The sequence below is a fragment of the Scyliorhinus torazame genome, chromosome 8 (assembly GCF_047496885.1).
Source record: "Scyliorhinus torazame isolate Kashiwa2021f chromosome 8, sScyTor2.1, whole genome shotgun sequence".
NCBI classification, from domain to species: domain Eukaryota; kingdom Metazoa; phylum Chordata; class Chondrichthyes; order Carcharhiniformes; family Scyliorhinidae; genus Scyliorhinus; species Scyliorhinus torazame.
Genome location: NC_092714.1, coordinates 145,792,710 through 145,808,693, shown reverse-complemented (window position 1 = coordinate 145,808,693; position 15,984 = coordinate 145,792,710). Strand labels below are relative to the sequence as shown.

At 50.0% G+C, this 15,984-nt stretch overlaps 1 protein-coding gene across 1 annotated transcript in view; it reads left to right on the top strand.

Annotated features, from left to right (window-relative positions):
• The window catches only part of lacc1 (laccase (multicopper oxidoreductase) domain containing 1), a 70,897-nt gene extending 60,440 nt beyond the window's left edge, over positions 1-10,457 (top strand). Inside the window, exon 6 of the mRNA XM_072515534.1 lies at positions 10,316-10,457. Within this exon, the coding sequence (XP_072371635.1) occupies positions 10,316-10,457 (142 nt within the window). The remainder of the gene's footprint in view (positions 1-10,315) is intronic.
• Positions 10,458-15,984: the final 5,527 nt, after the last annotated feature.

Here is a 15,984-nt window from a genome sequence, read left to right as displayed (position 1 = left end):
AGGGTCTCACTCTCGCTGAGCAAGATCCAGGTGTGCATATTTTAAAATATCTGCCCGCCCAATTCACCCAGGGCCCAGGATTCACTAGCATCCCCAGCGAGGCCTCAACCAAGCACCGTTTGCTACTGGTTCACAAAGTTGTGAACCAGTCATGGTGGCACCTCAGGGCATCTCCCTGGGGAATTGAGTTCCTCGTGTGGTCGGGGAGTGGGCAGGATGGTACTCTGCCACTCCCCGGCACCTGGACACCTCGACACTGCCGGCCTGGCACCATGGCATGGGCAGAGTGGCACTGCCAGAGTTCCATTCTCCATTTCACTTCCCTCCAGAGGAGTGAGGCCTTGAAGACGGTGAAGCCCTAGTGGGAGGTAGCTCATTGGGGAAGGAGCAGGAGAATGCAGGAGAGGAGGAGGAATGGGAAGTAGGGGGAGATGACATTCAATAGAGAAGTGCCCCTGCTACATGCATGGTGGCCTCCTCCTGCCTCTCACGTCTTGCTCATGGTCTCCAATATAAGATGCAGGTCGGCATCAATAGAGTGAGGGGTTTCCCTGCCATGTATTCCAGGTCGCCAGCTCACCTGTAACATCTCACTTTCCTCTAGTTTTGGCACAATCAGCAGATTTCTCCCTAAGGACAACCAGCAGCATCGGTGATGTTGCTGCAATGGGGTGTCTAAATCAGTCCCACCCTCCATTTGACCCACTTCTGATCCCACCTCCGCATGCTCCAAATGGACAGGAAGCCTGGCTGCCTCTGTAACAATTTAAAGGTTTACCCACATGAAAATATGAACTTCAAATCAGTTTCCCACAGGTTTCTGACCCTCCAAATAAATCTGTTTCTCACATCTGTGGCGAAAATTCAACCATTTGCACCAGAGTTTACAAGTGAGAGTGGAAGTGAGAATGCAAGTGGACGCGAGGAGGATTAGAAACAATTGTGAGTGAAAGAGTAGTGGAATTGTTTCTGAAACAATTTGCCCAGCTTAAACTGGCTACGTCTGTGGGCATTGACGTTTCTGTTAAAGGAAGTCAGAGATGAGGTAACAGAGGCTGTGGCCACAATTTTCCAATCACTATTTGAAAGTTGTACAAGGGACTGGCAGAATATCTCTGTTCAGGAAGGTAGTAAAGGACAATTAGGGTAGACCAGTTAGTGTAACTCCAGTTGTGAGAAAACTATTTAAAATCAACTAAGTAGACTTTCAGTACAGGGAAAATCAGCATGGATTTGTAAAAGGTAAATTCCACTGAACAATGCCAAGAAGAGATTTTTCTTTGGAAGAAGTGAGCCAGTTGGATGGCAAAGGGCAAACAGAGGAAAAGTTGGTAGTGAACTAGCCAGGGATCAATACTGATATAGGAATTGAATATATTTCATGATTTCGACTTGATCATAGGGCAGCACGGTGGCACAGTGGTTAGCACTGCTACCTCACAGCGCCAGGATCCAGCTTAGATTCTGACCTTGGGTGACTGAGGAGTTTGCACATTCTTACCGTTCCTCCGGGTGCTCCGGTTTCTTCCCACACTCCAAAGATGTGCAGATTAGGTGGATTGGCCATGCTAAATTGCCCCTTTGGGTGGGGTTGCAGGAATGGTGCAGGGGATTGGGCCTAGGTGGGGTGCTCTTTCGAAGGGTCGGTGCAGACTCGTTGGGCTGAATGGTCTCCTTCTACACTGTAGGAATTCTATGATGATAGGAAGTGGGATATTGAAATTTCTTGATGATAACAAAAACAACAACTTTTATTTATATGACGCCTTCATGTAATAAAATGTACAAGGGTGCTTCACAAGAAAAATGGTATTTCCCAACAATGCGGAAAATTGCCCAGGTACAACCTCAGTCAGACAAATCCAATCTAGCCAATTACTGCCCTATCAGTCTACCCCTGACCAGAAAAGATGGAGGATATAAACAGTGCTATTAAACGGCACAGGCTTGGCAATAACCTGCTCGCTGACGCTCAGTTTCAGTTCCGACAGGGTCACTCAGCTCCTGACCTCATTACAGCCTTAGTCCAAACATGGACAAAAGAACTGAATGCCAGAGGTGAGGTGAGAGTGACTGCCCTTAACACCAATACAGTATTTGATTGAGTATGGCATCAAGGACCTCCAGAACTGGAGTCAATGGAAATCAGGGAGAAAACCATCCACTGATTAGAGTCATAGCTGGCACAAAGGAAGGTGACTGTGGTGATTGGAGGTAAATCATCTCAGTTATAGGACATCACTGCAGGAGTTCCTCAGGGTAGTGTCCGAGGCTCCACCATCTTCTGCTGTTTTATCAATGACCTTTCTTCCATCATAAGTGGGGATGTTCACTGATGATTGCACAGTGTTCAGTGCCACGTGTGACTCCTCTGATGCTGAAGCAGTTCATGCAACGAGACCTGGAGAATATTCAGACTGGGCTATTTACGTGGCAGGTAACATTCATGTCACACATGTTAGGGAATGACCACCTGCAACAGGAGAGGATCTATCCATCGCCCCTTGACATTCAATGATATTGCTATCACTGAAATCCCCCACTATCAACATCCTGGGGGTTACCATTGACCAGAAACTGAACTGGACTGGCCACATAAATACAGTGCCTATAAATGCAATCCAGAGGCTGGAAATTCTATGATGCCTAACTCACTCCTGACTCCCCAAAGCCTGTCCACCATCCAGAAGGCACAAATCAGGAGTGTGATGGAATACTCTCCACTTGCCTGGATGAGTGCAGTTCCAAAAACACTCAAGAGGTTCGACACCATCCAGGACAAAGCAGCCCACGTGATCAGCACACACTCCACCACCTCCAACATTCACTCCCTCCACCACCAACGCACAGTGACAGCCATGTGTACCACATATAAGATGCACTGCAGCAACTCACCAATGCTCCTTCAACAGCACCTTCCAAATTCGTGACCACACCATCTAGAAGGACAAGAGCAACAGAAGCATGAGAACACCACCACCTGGAAGTTCCCCTCTCATCTACACACCATCCTGACTCGGGAATATATCGCATCTTTCACTGGCGCTGGGTCAAAATTCTGGAACTCCCTCTCTAACAGCGCAGTCAGTGAACCTAAACTACATGGACAGCAGGGGTTCAAGAAGGCAGCTCACCATCATATACTCAAGGGCAGTTAGGGATGGGAAACAAATGTTGGCCGAGCCAGTGACACCTACATCCCAGGAAGGGATAAAAAGAACTCAAGGAAACAAGAACATTATCAAATAAAATTTAAACTAAGCCAAATAAGGAAATATTCGGACAAATTACCAAAAGCTTGGTCAAAGAGATAGGTTTTAAGGAATGTTTCAAGGGAAGAGAGAGAGGTAATGATGGAAAGATTTAGAGTGGGAATTCCAGAGCTTAGGGTCTTGGCACCAAAAGATATGGCCCCCACTGATGGAGAGACTAAAATCAGGAATACTCATGAGACCAGAATTAGATGAGCATTGGTACAAGGATGTTTTTTTTTAAAGGTACGGGGCGTGGTTAAACGCACAAAAGACAGAGTCCCGTTTTGGGCGTGTATAGCGGGGTCTTTCTCTGCGCCTGCAGAGCCGAAAACGACCTCGCTATCAAATGTGACTCTTGTTTTTATTGGCCTGAGCAAGAAAGGTCCCTCTCCCTCGGTAGAACCAGGGAACCTCCCCTGAACCACTGGTTCGGACCAGGATTAGTAACAGTACCCTGCTCACCCGGATGAAGAAAGGAAGAAGAAGAAAAAAGGAGAAAAAAAAACCCGAAGGGAAGAACGCACTGGACTGATCTAAAAATATCACCCAGCACTGTCCATTATCACAGGAAGGATACTAAGAACAATCTCTCTGTTCAACAGACCAGCCAAAGATTAACCAGCCCCACCTCAGTGTGCGCCACCACTCATATCCTCCTATTCTAATATCTCCAAAAAAACGATCCCCAAAAAACTCCAATCTCAAGGAAGAGTCAGAAGGAACCCAGTTCTCCCAGGATACATTATCTGCATCGGCATGGATAGGCATGGATTCTTAATTTCAAAATAACAAAACAAAATGATAAAATACAATACGGTTAGCTCTAACTGGGAGGGGCTATCCTCAATCTCAATGAGGACTTAACTAACCCCATCATCCAACTCCAGCACCACCATCCACCCATCACCCTGCCCTAGCTCCACTCACCTTCTGTTATGTATCAGAGAATACATCCCTGCTGGTGAAGCATCACGCGATCTGTAGTGACGTCAGCAGAGAGTGTTTGCATGGCCTTCAGTTCTCCATCTTAGATTGTATGAGTAACATTCTAAATAAATCCTCTCATTGTGTTTGTAAGAATCCAGAGCGCGGGTACGTTTTCTCTTTGCAGCAAACTCAGGGACAAAAGAGAAAATAAAATTGTCGACTACATCGGTGAAGACAACTTTGAGAGCGAAGAAAGATTCTCGGGACTGGACTCACATACACACGTCGGGCAAGGCCAACCGCCAATGCTGAAGGTTTTAAAAAACACATTGACTACAATCGTGAGCAAAGAAGAATGACAGTTCGAAAAGTTGCTTGCCATTGAAGGGGTAGAATCTGGATTGCAGGAGTCGCGCATGTGGCAAAACTAAACAGGCTGTGGGAATGGGGATCGAGAAGTCTTCCAATTCTGTACATGCCAATATTCGGGTGGGGGAGGGGAGGTCAATCTACAGGCATCAAGGTCCCAAAAGACGTGCTGTTAGGTAATTTGGACATTCTGAATTCTCTCTCTGTACCCGAACAGGCGCCGGAATGTGGTGACTAGGGAATTTTCACAATAACTTTATTGCAGTGGTAATGTAGCCTACTTGTGACAATAAAGATTATTATTATTTCTACGGCTTTCTGACACTGCACTTGAGGCCTGGATGACGATGATGGAAAGGAGAGAGCTGTCCTGTGCCGACAAAGGTTCTTCAGGCCCATGGTCAAAAGGGAAAAGGACAAGTTAGCAATGGAGGTCAATGCCGGTGGTTCCTAGACCTAGTTTAATGATGTTGCAATGTTGTCAAGGTCAGTGAATATATCTTATAATAATCTTAATTGTCACAAGTAAGCTTACATTAACACTGCAATGACATTGCTGTGAAAAGTCCCAAGTCGCCCAATTCCACCCCCTGTTTGGGTACACGGAGGGAGAATTCAGAATGTCCAAATTACCTAACAGCACTTCTTTTGGGACTTGTGAGAGGAAACCGGAGCACCCTGAGGAAACCCACGCAGACACGGGGATAATGTGCAGACTCCGCACAGTGACCCAAGCTGGGAATCGAACCTGAGACCCTGGAGCTGTGAAGCAACAGTGCTAACCACTGTGCTACCGTGTAGTAGGATATATCGGATGAATATGTGGCTGAAGAGATGGTGCAAGGGGAAGGGATTCTGAATCCATGGACATTTTCTATTCATTAATGGGATGTGGGCGTCGCTGGCTGTGCCAGCATTTATTACCTAATTGCCCTTGAGGGGGCAGTTAAGAGTCAATCACATTGCTGTGTGTCTGGAGTCACATGTAGGCCAGACCAGGTAAGGACGTTAGAACCAGATGGGTTTTTACAACAGTCGAAAATTGTGTCATGGTCATCATTAGACTTTAATTCCAGGGGCAAAATTCTCCGGTATCGGGGCGATGTCCGCCGACGGGCGCCAAAAACGGTGCAAATCAGTCGGGCATCGCGCCACCCCAAAGGTGCGGAATCCTCCGCATCTTGGGGGGCCGAGCCCTAACGTTGAGGGGCTAGGCCCACGGCCGACAGATTTCCGCCCCGCCAGCTGGCGGAAGTGCCCCGCCAGCTGGCGCGGAAATGACATTGCCAGGCGGCGCATGCGCGGGAGCGTTAGCGGCCGCTCACGGCACCCCGCGCATGCGCAGTGGATGGAGTCTCTTCCGCCTCCACCATGGTGGAGACCGTGGCGAAGGCGGAAGGAAAAGAGTGCCCCCACGGCACAGGCCCGCCCGCGGATCGGTGGGCCCCGATCGCGGGCCAGATCGCCCCGCGCACCCCCAGGACCCCGGAGCCCGCCCGCGCCGCCTTGTCCCGCCGGTAAGAGAGGTGGTTTAATCCACGCCGGCAGGACAGGCATCCTAGCAGCGGGACATCGGCCAATCCGGGCCGGAGAATCGCGGGGGGGGGTGGGGCCCGCCAACCGGCGTGGCGCGATTCCTGCCCCCGCCGAATATCCGGTACCGGAGAATTCGGCAACCGGCGGGGGCGGAATTCGCACCAGCCCCCGGTGATTCTCCTACCCAGTGGGGGGAGGGCGGGGGGGGTTGGAGAATCTCGCCCCAGATTTTTATTGAATTCAAATTCCATCATCTGTCCTGGCAAGATTTGAACCTGGGTCTCCAGAGCATTGCTCTGGATCTCTGGTTTACTAGTCCAGTGACAATACCACTACGCCACCGTCTTCCCACCCGTTGGGACTGGTTTCTGGGGGAAGTGAGACCAGTACAAACTGGACGGATTACATCTGGGCAACACTGGGACTGATGTCCTAGGGGGAGTATTTGCTAGAGTGGTAGGCAAGAGTTTAAACTAAAATGGCAGGGGGATGGGAATCTATGCAAGGAGTCAAACGTGGGGGAATCAAATACAAAAAATAAAGACAGAAAAGGGAATCAGGGACAGATGGATAAATCAAGGGCTGGAATCAAACAGTGAAAAATAATGGGAATGGGACAAGAAATGCTAAAATGACCAGGGGCGAAATTCTCCCCCAACGGCGCGATGTCCGCCGACTGGCGCCAAACACGGCGCCAATCAGACGGGCATCGCGCCGGCCCAAAGGTGCGGAATGCTCCACATCTTAGGCGGTCTAGCCCCAACATTGAGGGGCTAGGCCGACGCCGGAGGGATTTCCGCCCCGCCAGCTGGCGGAAATGGCGCTTGTTGCCCCGCCAGCTGGCGCGGAAATGCGGCACATGCGCGGGAGCGTCAGCGGCCGCTGTCAGTTTCCCGGCGCATGCGTAGTGGGGAGAGTCACTTCCGCCTCCGCCATGGTGCAGGCCGTAGCGGAGGCGGAAGGGAAAGAGTGCCCCCACGGCACAGGCCCGCCCGCGGATCGGTGGGCCCCGATCGCGGGCCAGGCCACCGTGGGGGTACCCCCCGGGGTCAGATCGCCCCGCGCTCCCCCCAGGACCCCGGAGCCCGCCCACGCCGCCTGGTCCCGCCGGTAAATACCAGGTTTGATTTACGCCGGCGGGACAGGCAATTTCTGGGCGGGACTTCGGCCCATCCAGGCCGGAGAATCCAGCGGGGGGTCCCGCCAACTGGCGCGGCCCGATTCCCGCCCCTGCCCAATCTCCGGTACCGGAGACTTTGGCGGGGGCGGGGGCGGGATTCACGGCGGCCTACGGCCATTCTCCGACCCGGCGGGGGGTCGGAGAATGACGCCCAAGCTTTGTGCCTTAATGTATGAAGCATTCACAATAAAGTGGATGAATTAAGTGTGAAAATAGATGTAAACGGATATGATATCGGTGGCATTATGGAGACATGGCTGCAGGGTGAACAGGAATGGGAACAACATTCAGGGGCATTCAGTATTTAGGAGGGTCAGTCAAAAAGGAGTTGCATTGCTGGTTAAAGAGGATGTTAACACAGAAGTGAGGAAGGATATTAGCTTTGAAAATATGGAATGTGTAAGGGTATAGCTGAAAAACACTAAGTGACAAAAATTGTTAGTGGGGTTGTATATTGACCCCCAAACTGTAATGTTGATGTTGGGAATGGCATTAAACAGGAAATTAGAGACACATGTGTAATTATGGGCGAATTTAATCTGTATATAGATTGAGCAAATCAAATTGGTAACAATATTGTAGAGAAGAAATTCCTGGAGTGTATACGGGATGGTTTTCTGGACTAATACATTGAGGAACTAACTAGACAACAGGCCTAGACTGAGTATTGTGCATTGAGAAAGGAATAATTGTCAATCTAAAGTTGCAAGGCCCTAAGAGCGACCATAATATGATAAGAATTCTTTATCAAGATGGATAGTGATGTAGTTGATTACGGTGAATAAGCAATTGCAAACATTCAAAGAGCACATGGATGAACTGCAACAATTGTTTATTCCTATCTGGCGCAAAAATAAAACTGGAAAGGTGGCAAAACCATGGCTTACCAAGTTAAATTCGAAATAGTATTAGATCCAAACAAATTGGCCAGGATAAACAACAAACTGAGAATTGGGAGCAGGTTAGAATTCAGCAAAGGAGGACAAAGGGATTGTTAAGTCGGGGAAATAGTGTGTGAGAGTATGCTTGCGGGGAACATAAAAACTGATTGTAAAAGTTTCTATAGGTATGTGAAGAGAAAAAGATTGGTGAAGACAAATGTACGTCCTGTACAATCAGAAACAGGGCAATTTATAATGGAGAACAAAGAAATGGCTGACCAACTGAATACATAATTTGGTTCTGTCTTCACAAAGGAGGGCACAAATAATGTACCAGAAATGTTGGGGAACACAGGGTTTTAATGAGAGGGAGGAACTGCAGGAAATCAGTATTAATGGAGAAATGGTGTTGGGGAATTTGATGGGATTGGAGGCTGATAAAACCCCACGGCCTGATAATCTAAATCCCAGAGCACTTCAGGAAGTGACCCTGGATGCTGAATTTTAAACTGCTCCCAATTCTCAGGTCTGTTGTTTTTCCTGGCCAATTTGTATGCCTCTTCCTACTGAAGGATCAGAGAACACTTCGAAGGTCATGAGTAACCAGGGGCGAAATTCTCCCCCAACGGCGCGATGTCCGCCGACTGGCGCCAAAAACGGCGCCAATCAGACGGGCATCGCGCCGGCCCAAAGGTGCGGAATGCTCCGCATCTTTGGCGGCCTAGCCCCAACATTGAGGGGCTAGGCCGACGCCGGAGGGATTTCCGCCCCGCCAGCTGGCGGAAATGGCGTTTGTTGCCCCGCCAGCTGGCGCGGAAATGCGACGCATGCGCGGGAACATCAGCGGCCGCTGACAGTTTCCCGGCGCATGCGCGGGAGCATCAGCGGCCGCTGAAAGTTTCCCGCGCATGCGCAGTGGGGAGAGTCTCTTCCGCCTCCGCCATGGTGGAGGCCGTAGCGGAGGCGGAAAGGAAAGAGTGCCCCCATGGCACAGGCCCGCCCGCGGATCGGTGGGCCCCGATCGCAGGCCAGGCCACCGTGGGGGCACCCCCGGGGTCAGATCGCCCCACGCCCCTCCCAGGACCCCGGAGCCCGCCCATGCCGCCTGGTCCTGCCGGTAAATACCAGCTTTGATTTACGCCGGCGGGACAGGCAATTTCTGGGCGGGACTTCGGCCCATCCGGGCTGGAGAATTGAACGGGGGGTCCCGCCAACCGGCGCGGCCCGATTCCCGCCCCCGCCCAATCTCCGGTACCGGAGACTTCGGCGGGGGTGGGGGCGGGATTCACGGCGGCCAACGGCCATTCTCCGACCCGGCGGGGGGTCGGAGAATGACGCCCCAGGTTCCAGAACGTTGAATACAACCCAAAAGGAATCGACATCCATCTGAGAAACTGTCTCATTAAGTTGTATATATATGTAGAGAGAATGCATAAGTGGGCCTTTTGTATAAATGTCAAGTCATTGTTGTTGTATTAAAGTGGCAGAAAGGGAGGGGTGTTATGTCTCAGAGAATAAAGCGTCAAGTGATGTGTAGCAACGTCAGCAGAGAGTTTTTGCGCAGGCTTCATTTATCCATCTTAGATTGTATCAGCAAATCCCATATGCCGGCATGGTGGCACAGTGGTTAGCACTGCTGCCTCACAACTCCAAGGTCCCAGGTTCAATTCCAGCCTCTGGTGAATGTCCATGTAGAGTTTGCCCTTTCTCTCCATGTCTGCGTAGGTTTCCTCTGAGTGCTCCAGTTTCCTCCCACAGTCCAAAGATGTGCAGGTTAGGTGGATTGGCCATGTTAAATTGCCCCTCAGTGTCAAGAAAGTACGGTTGGGTTACTGGGTTAAAGGGTAGAGTGGAGGTGTGGGCTTAAGTAGGGTGCTCCTTCCTAGAACCGGTGAAGACTCGATGGGCCGAATGACCTCCTTCTGCACTGTTGTAACCTCTATGATCCCTAATAAAATCTCTCATTGTGTTCGTAAGAAGCCAGAGTGTGGTCACCTTCATTCCTTTTCTCTTTGTGGCAAACTTATTGTAAACAAGATAAGGAGTGTCAATAAGGCACTCCACTCCCATATCCACAAGGATTATAACACATAGTGACAAAAAGGAATAAAACTGTGCACAGGCCACATTTCACATAATCGACTCAATATGATTTTTTTCTTGAACAGGATAACAGTCAACATTCGCCCTCGTCCTCATATCCCGCACGTCCTTGCAGGAGATAATAGACTAATAAACAATCAACAAGATAATCACAAGAGAGTAAGGTCCAGGATTCTCGAAGAGTTGCAGGATAATGACTCCATCTAAGTTGCTCAAGAAGGCCGACGCCAAGACAAAATCAATGAACACTCCTCAGGATGTCTCAAGGATTCCAACAAATGAAGCACCTTAACTCCCATTAGGCCGGCGTTCAAGCTATCCGCAGCCTAGGCCCTGGCCAGGGGAATGACTCGACCCACTCAGCCACCGCCAACCCCTCGCGATGAACATCGGGGATAGGATAATATAGGGCCTGAGCCAAGAGGCCCAACCCCAGGTCTTGAAGATCGGCTTCTCTGTGCTTGGTTAGACCTGATGCACCCAGCCCCCAAATCAAGATTACAAAAGCATGGCAGTCAATCTTCAAACTCAATTGGGCAATCGGCTCCCACTTCTCGCAGGGACTGGGCTCAAGGACCTTGCGTGGTCCCTATCTCCCGGAACCATCAGGATAAATGACATACCTTGCAGCAGGATCTCAATGTCTTGAAAGCGGGCCCTTACCAGGGAAATTGCTGTTCCAAATGTAAGGACTCTCATGTGCCTCCACCATTCTCCCAAGGATACTTCACAAATCTTCGAAGTGAGCTCTAAAGACCTGCACCACAGAGCTGAGATCTTCATCCAGAACAACATTTTCACTTGCGGCCATCATCTGGATGCACACAGCATCACCGAGGTGAAAGCCCGTTCATCATTAATAACGCCACTGCGAACTGGGCCCTACCACAGTCCACTCCAACCACCATGGTCAAACAAGGATTATCTGTCATTTATCTCGGCTCCTCTTTGCAAAACACCAAGCTGGATCCTCCAGGGACACCGTTCAGGACTTTTATCCCTGTCATGATATTCAAACACACACATCATGATAGACACACCAACAGACAAATCACAACACACAACACCACAACCAATGACAGAAAGATATAAAAGCACAGACACGACCCCCGGTGGTCAGTATTAGCTGCAGAGGAGAACCAGGACACATCTGTTGCCAAACACACTTAGGGAGACAGCACGTGCAGAGTATCCAGAACGAACTGTATTATAAGAGTTATAATAAAATAGAGTTGTACCACATACAACTGTGTTGGCTCATCTGTGCACCAGAGCACCCAACACCACATGGTACAGGAGTGGATCGATACCTGCCGGCATACCTCCGTGTACACAGACAACCAGCAGTGCCCAGGCATGATGTACGAGCTCCCGGTTCCGCAGCCGCTCCAGTGCCACGGCGACCTCCGCGAAAACTGGCGGCGATTCCGGCAAATGTTCGAATTGTTCCTGGTGGCAGCTGAACTCCAAGACCTGGATGATAGGGAAAAAATTGAATTTCTCCTCACCATCGCCGGTGCAAGGGCAAGAGAAATATTCAGAAGGTTCAGGTTCTTCAGGAGGCAGCAAAGGTACGATTACCAGGCAGTCCTGGACAAATTCTCCAAGTACTGTGAAGAAAACGCAATCCAATCGGCAAGTAAAGGTAAGAAAAGCGGCAGTACTCACCTCGTGGCTGGGATCCCGGAGCCCGAATTCCCAGAGGCCGAAATCCCGGGCCTGAGAGAAGGCTGGGTCGAGGTCGGCGGCCATCTTGCTAAAGGTAACACGCTAGCACAGTTGCGCGAGCAGTGCGCAGAACCGGAAGTTTCGTTTGCGCATGCGCGAGATGCTGCGCATGCGCAGTCCAGAAAACGGCCATCGGTAAAGGAACAGCGATCTGAGCATGCGCAGTCGCTTCCTACGTGCTACATACCGAGCGTCAGGATGTCAGAGGCCCCAGACTGCACCAGTTTAAAAGGGAAACGTCCCAAATCCAATTTAAAAGGGAAACGTCCCAAATCAAAAAAACAAAAATCTGTTAAAGCTGTAAAACAACCTTCCCTCACCTGGAATGACAGCACAGTGCCGCAAATTGACCCAGGAGATGAATTTGACCTCCGAAGAACCCTCCGACAAGCAGTTACCTACGCACAAGCCGATGATTCCGACCTTGAATACTTCGATGACGATCTTTACAGTGTTTCCGGACCTCGCGAGCCCAATGATAGCTCCGTGGTCCTATATGACTATGACTCGGATGAACCTTTCGTGTTGCACATTGGCGGCCCCCACATTGAATCCGACGCAGATGCGGATTCATTTTTCGGATTTGAGGATCTTCAATCCAGCAGATATGACGTTCCAACTTATCAGTACCGGATGATGCTGCAGCCTGACATTAACAGACAGGGAGCGGTGCAAGCACACGGAGAGTGCCCTGCTGCCACACAGAGCGTGGTCCACGTCCCGCTCAACGTTCCCGACTCTATGAAAGAAGACATGCAAGACTCCAGAGTGCAGTCCTCGCATGAACCAGAAGTGACTCCAGTGTCACAAGCTTCCACAGCAAGCTCGTGGACAGACTCCACAATTGCAGAAATGCAAGACTCCAGAGCGCAGTCCTTGCACGAACAAGAAGTGACTCCAGTGTCACAAGCCTCCACAGAGAGCTCGTGGACAGCCTCCACGATAGAAGCAACGCAAGACTCCAGAGCGCAGTCCTTGCACGAACAAGAAGTGACTCCAGTGTCACAAGCCTCCACAGAGAGCTCGTGGACGGACTCCACGATGGAAGGAACGCAAGACTCCAGAGCGCAGTCCTTGCAGGAACAAGACCATGAGGGTCTAGCAACCTCTCCTGACCAACCAGCGGCAGACGATGCAAGTCTGCCATGCTCACGTGAACAGCAAGAAGGCTATAACAGCCTACCATGCTCCACTACACAGCAGCATGAACATGACGGTCTCTCATGCTACAATGAAGGGCACAGCGCTGAAGACTGTTCAAGCCCAACTGAAGACAAGCCAAAGGAATCGCCTCGTCCAAGCCCGAAGAAAAAAGGTTTATGCGCTGACCTTCAGGATCATTATAGCCGAACAGAGATTAATAATGCTGCACGGCCACAGAAGGATGCTGAGGATTTGCTAACGAAATTAATTGAATGTTTAACTTGCAAGGAGCAGACTGAGAATTGCCAGTGTTTTAGTACGGATCGAAAAAATGGACAAGACATTGATCCTCAGGTAATGGAAATAACACAACCTGAATCATATCTACAGCAGGGACAAATGTCTCCCTTCAACACAACACCGCAAAATCCCAACTTCGGAGACCAGCAGTTAGTCAGTAATGACTCTTCAAACCTTGAGGGGAACATTAATTGCATTGAACCTATACACGCTCCACTGATTATTGAGCAGAACATTGGAGCAAGAATCCTGAGGACACCGACATCGAGTAGCCAGATAACGAATTTAAAACCCACAGCAGTTTCAAGTGAACCAAGTGTGCTTTCCACTAATGGTGAAGATGCAGATAAGGTCGACCCGATTATCCATTGTACCACACTAACCCCAGTGATTAAGCAGTTATGTATGGGGAGTATAATGTGGGCAATTGAGAACAGTAAAAGAGAGACTGTGACCATGCCAGTCCCAGCAAAATCAGACCCAGAGACCATGAAGGCATGTACATTAGACAAAGATACATATGAGGCACCTGAGAAGAAAAGTGAAACGGAATGTTCTTTGGAAAATAGTACAATGTCGATAGAAACATTGGATCCTATATTCGAGACCATACCTATGGGAGAATTTGGGGGTAATAAACAAGGTTCTGCAATGTCTGGGGGAAGATTTAAAATTTCAAAGAAGAAAAGCCCAAATGAAGGACAACGGCAAGACAATGACAGTCCACCGACATGGTGTGCACCACCAGATGAAAACTCTGACAATTTACCCAACCCTAGTGAACAACAAGCTGCTAATGAGGATCTATCCACGGGATGTGAGACGAGTGACGACAGCATCCCACTTCCCATGCAAAAGGTGCAAGGTGACAGACCTCGCCTAGTGCGTACCGAGGCACTCGACGATCACGGTGGGACCACTGACGACTGCGGTGGCAGCGCACCGCTTCCACCCTCGATGGCTCGACCCTCTCCACTGGTTGGTGCATTCCTGCATGTTCCGACTCCAGAAGTGCAGCTTCAGGGAATCTCGGCTGCCTCCAGTGAACCTGTTGGGACTCCGGACGGGGGGCATCGACGGAAGGCAGACCGGACTCCAGATGGGGAGCAGCCAAGCGCCGACTCTGATTCGCGCACACCAGACCTTGCTCCGGACGGGCGGTGTCGCGGCCTCGGTGATGGCACGCTCAGGGTGACGGCGGATGCCACGGCGACAGGGAATGGATCGCGTGGCAGTCCCACTGGGTCGGCAATGGCAACCAGCACCGGCGGTCCAAGATGGACACACCAATTCGCGCCATCGCCAGACGTTGATGCGAGCAACAATTCTCTCTCCAAGGCGACATGCTTCGACGTTTCTCTGCGGAGTTGCCCTTCCGGCACAGCAGGTGGCCGGAACCAGCGTACACGGTCTCGGCCAACTTCCACATCTGGCACAGTCATCGCCTTGCATGATATTAGTGATGGTGCTACTTCGATGGCGACGACCCATTGGCTACAAGATGCCGTCCACCACAAACATAAAAAGAAAAAGACTCCACCTTGTTCCTGGCATGCAGGGCGGATGGATTGGTGCGTAGGCGCAATCAGCAAGCTTTGCGCCGCCTTCCACGCTCGCAACTGAACCGTACGCACACGCCGGATCCTCCACTGGTTCCCAAGGATGACTTCGTGGAGATGCCACGGATCATGCCCCTTCCATCGCCACCAGAACCAAACCACAGCCAAGGCACCACTAACAAAGATGTTGAATGTTATATTTGCACGAATGAAAAAACCAAGCACTGCACGAAGTACAACAAATGGTAAAGTAGAGACTTCGGCAACAGCATCACCTCCAACAGTCCAAGGTGAACCAGTGTGACCCCAAATCTCCACAGCTGAACCGGCTTGAGGACCAGCCCATTCTTGAGGCGGTCACCCATTAGACTGGACTTATAACGCTGTTCATACGTTCAAAAAGTCAAACACTTCTGTATTATAACCTGTTGTTGTTTATTGTTCCAGATATCGTCTGACCAGACCAATGTTCAAGTTTTTTTTCTCTCGCATCCAAGTTTTGTTATGGTACAACCTTGTTAGTGTGACGCACCCGACATCGCCCCATGTAAATAGTTACGTCATATACACACGCTGTACACAACACACACACACACTCTTCGATGCACTCACGACACAATTATATTTATAACCACGTAGGCACATATCTTTGTAAAAAGGGGGGATGTCATGATATTCAAACACACACATCATGATAGACACACCAACAGACAAATCAGAACACACAACACCACAACCAATGACAGAAAGATATAAAAGCACAGACACGACCCCCGGTGGTCAGTATTAGCTGCAGAGGAGAACCAGGACACATCTGTTGCCAAACACACTTAGGGAGACAGCACGTGCAGAGTATCCAGAACGAACTGTATTATAAGAGTTATAATAAAATAGAGTTGTACCACATACAACTGTGTTGGCTCATCTGTGCACCAGAGCACCCAACACCACAATCCCAAGACAAGACAAATATGGAATGTGCTCCAAAATAAGGGTTACAAGAT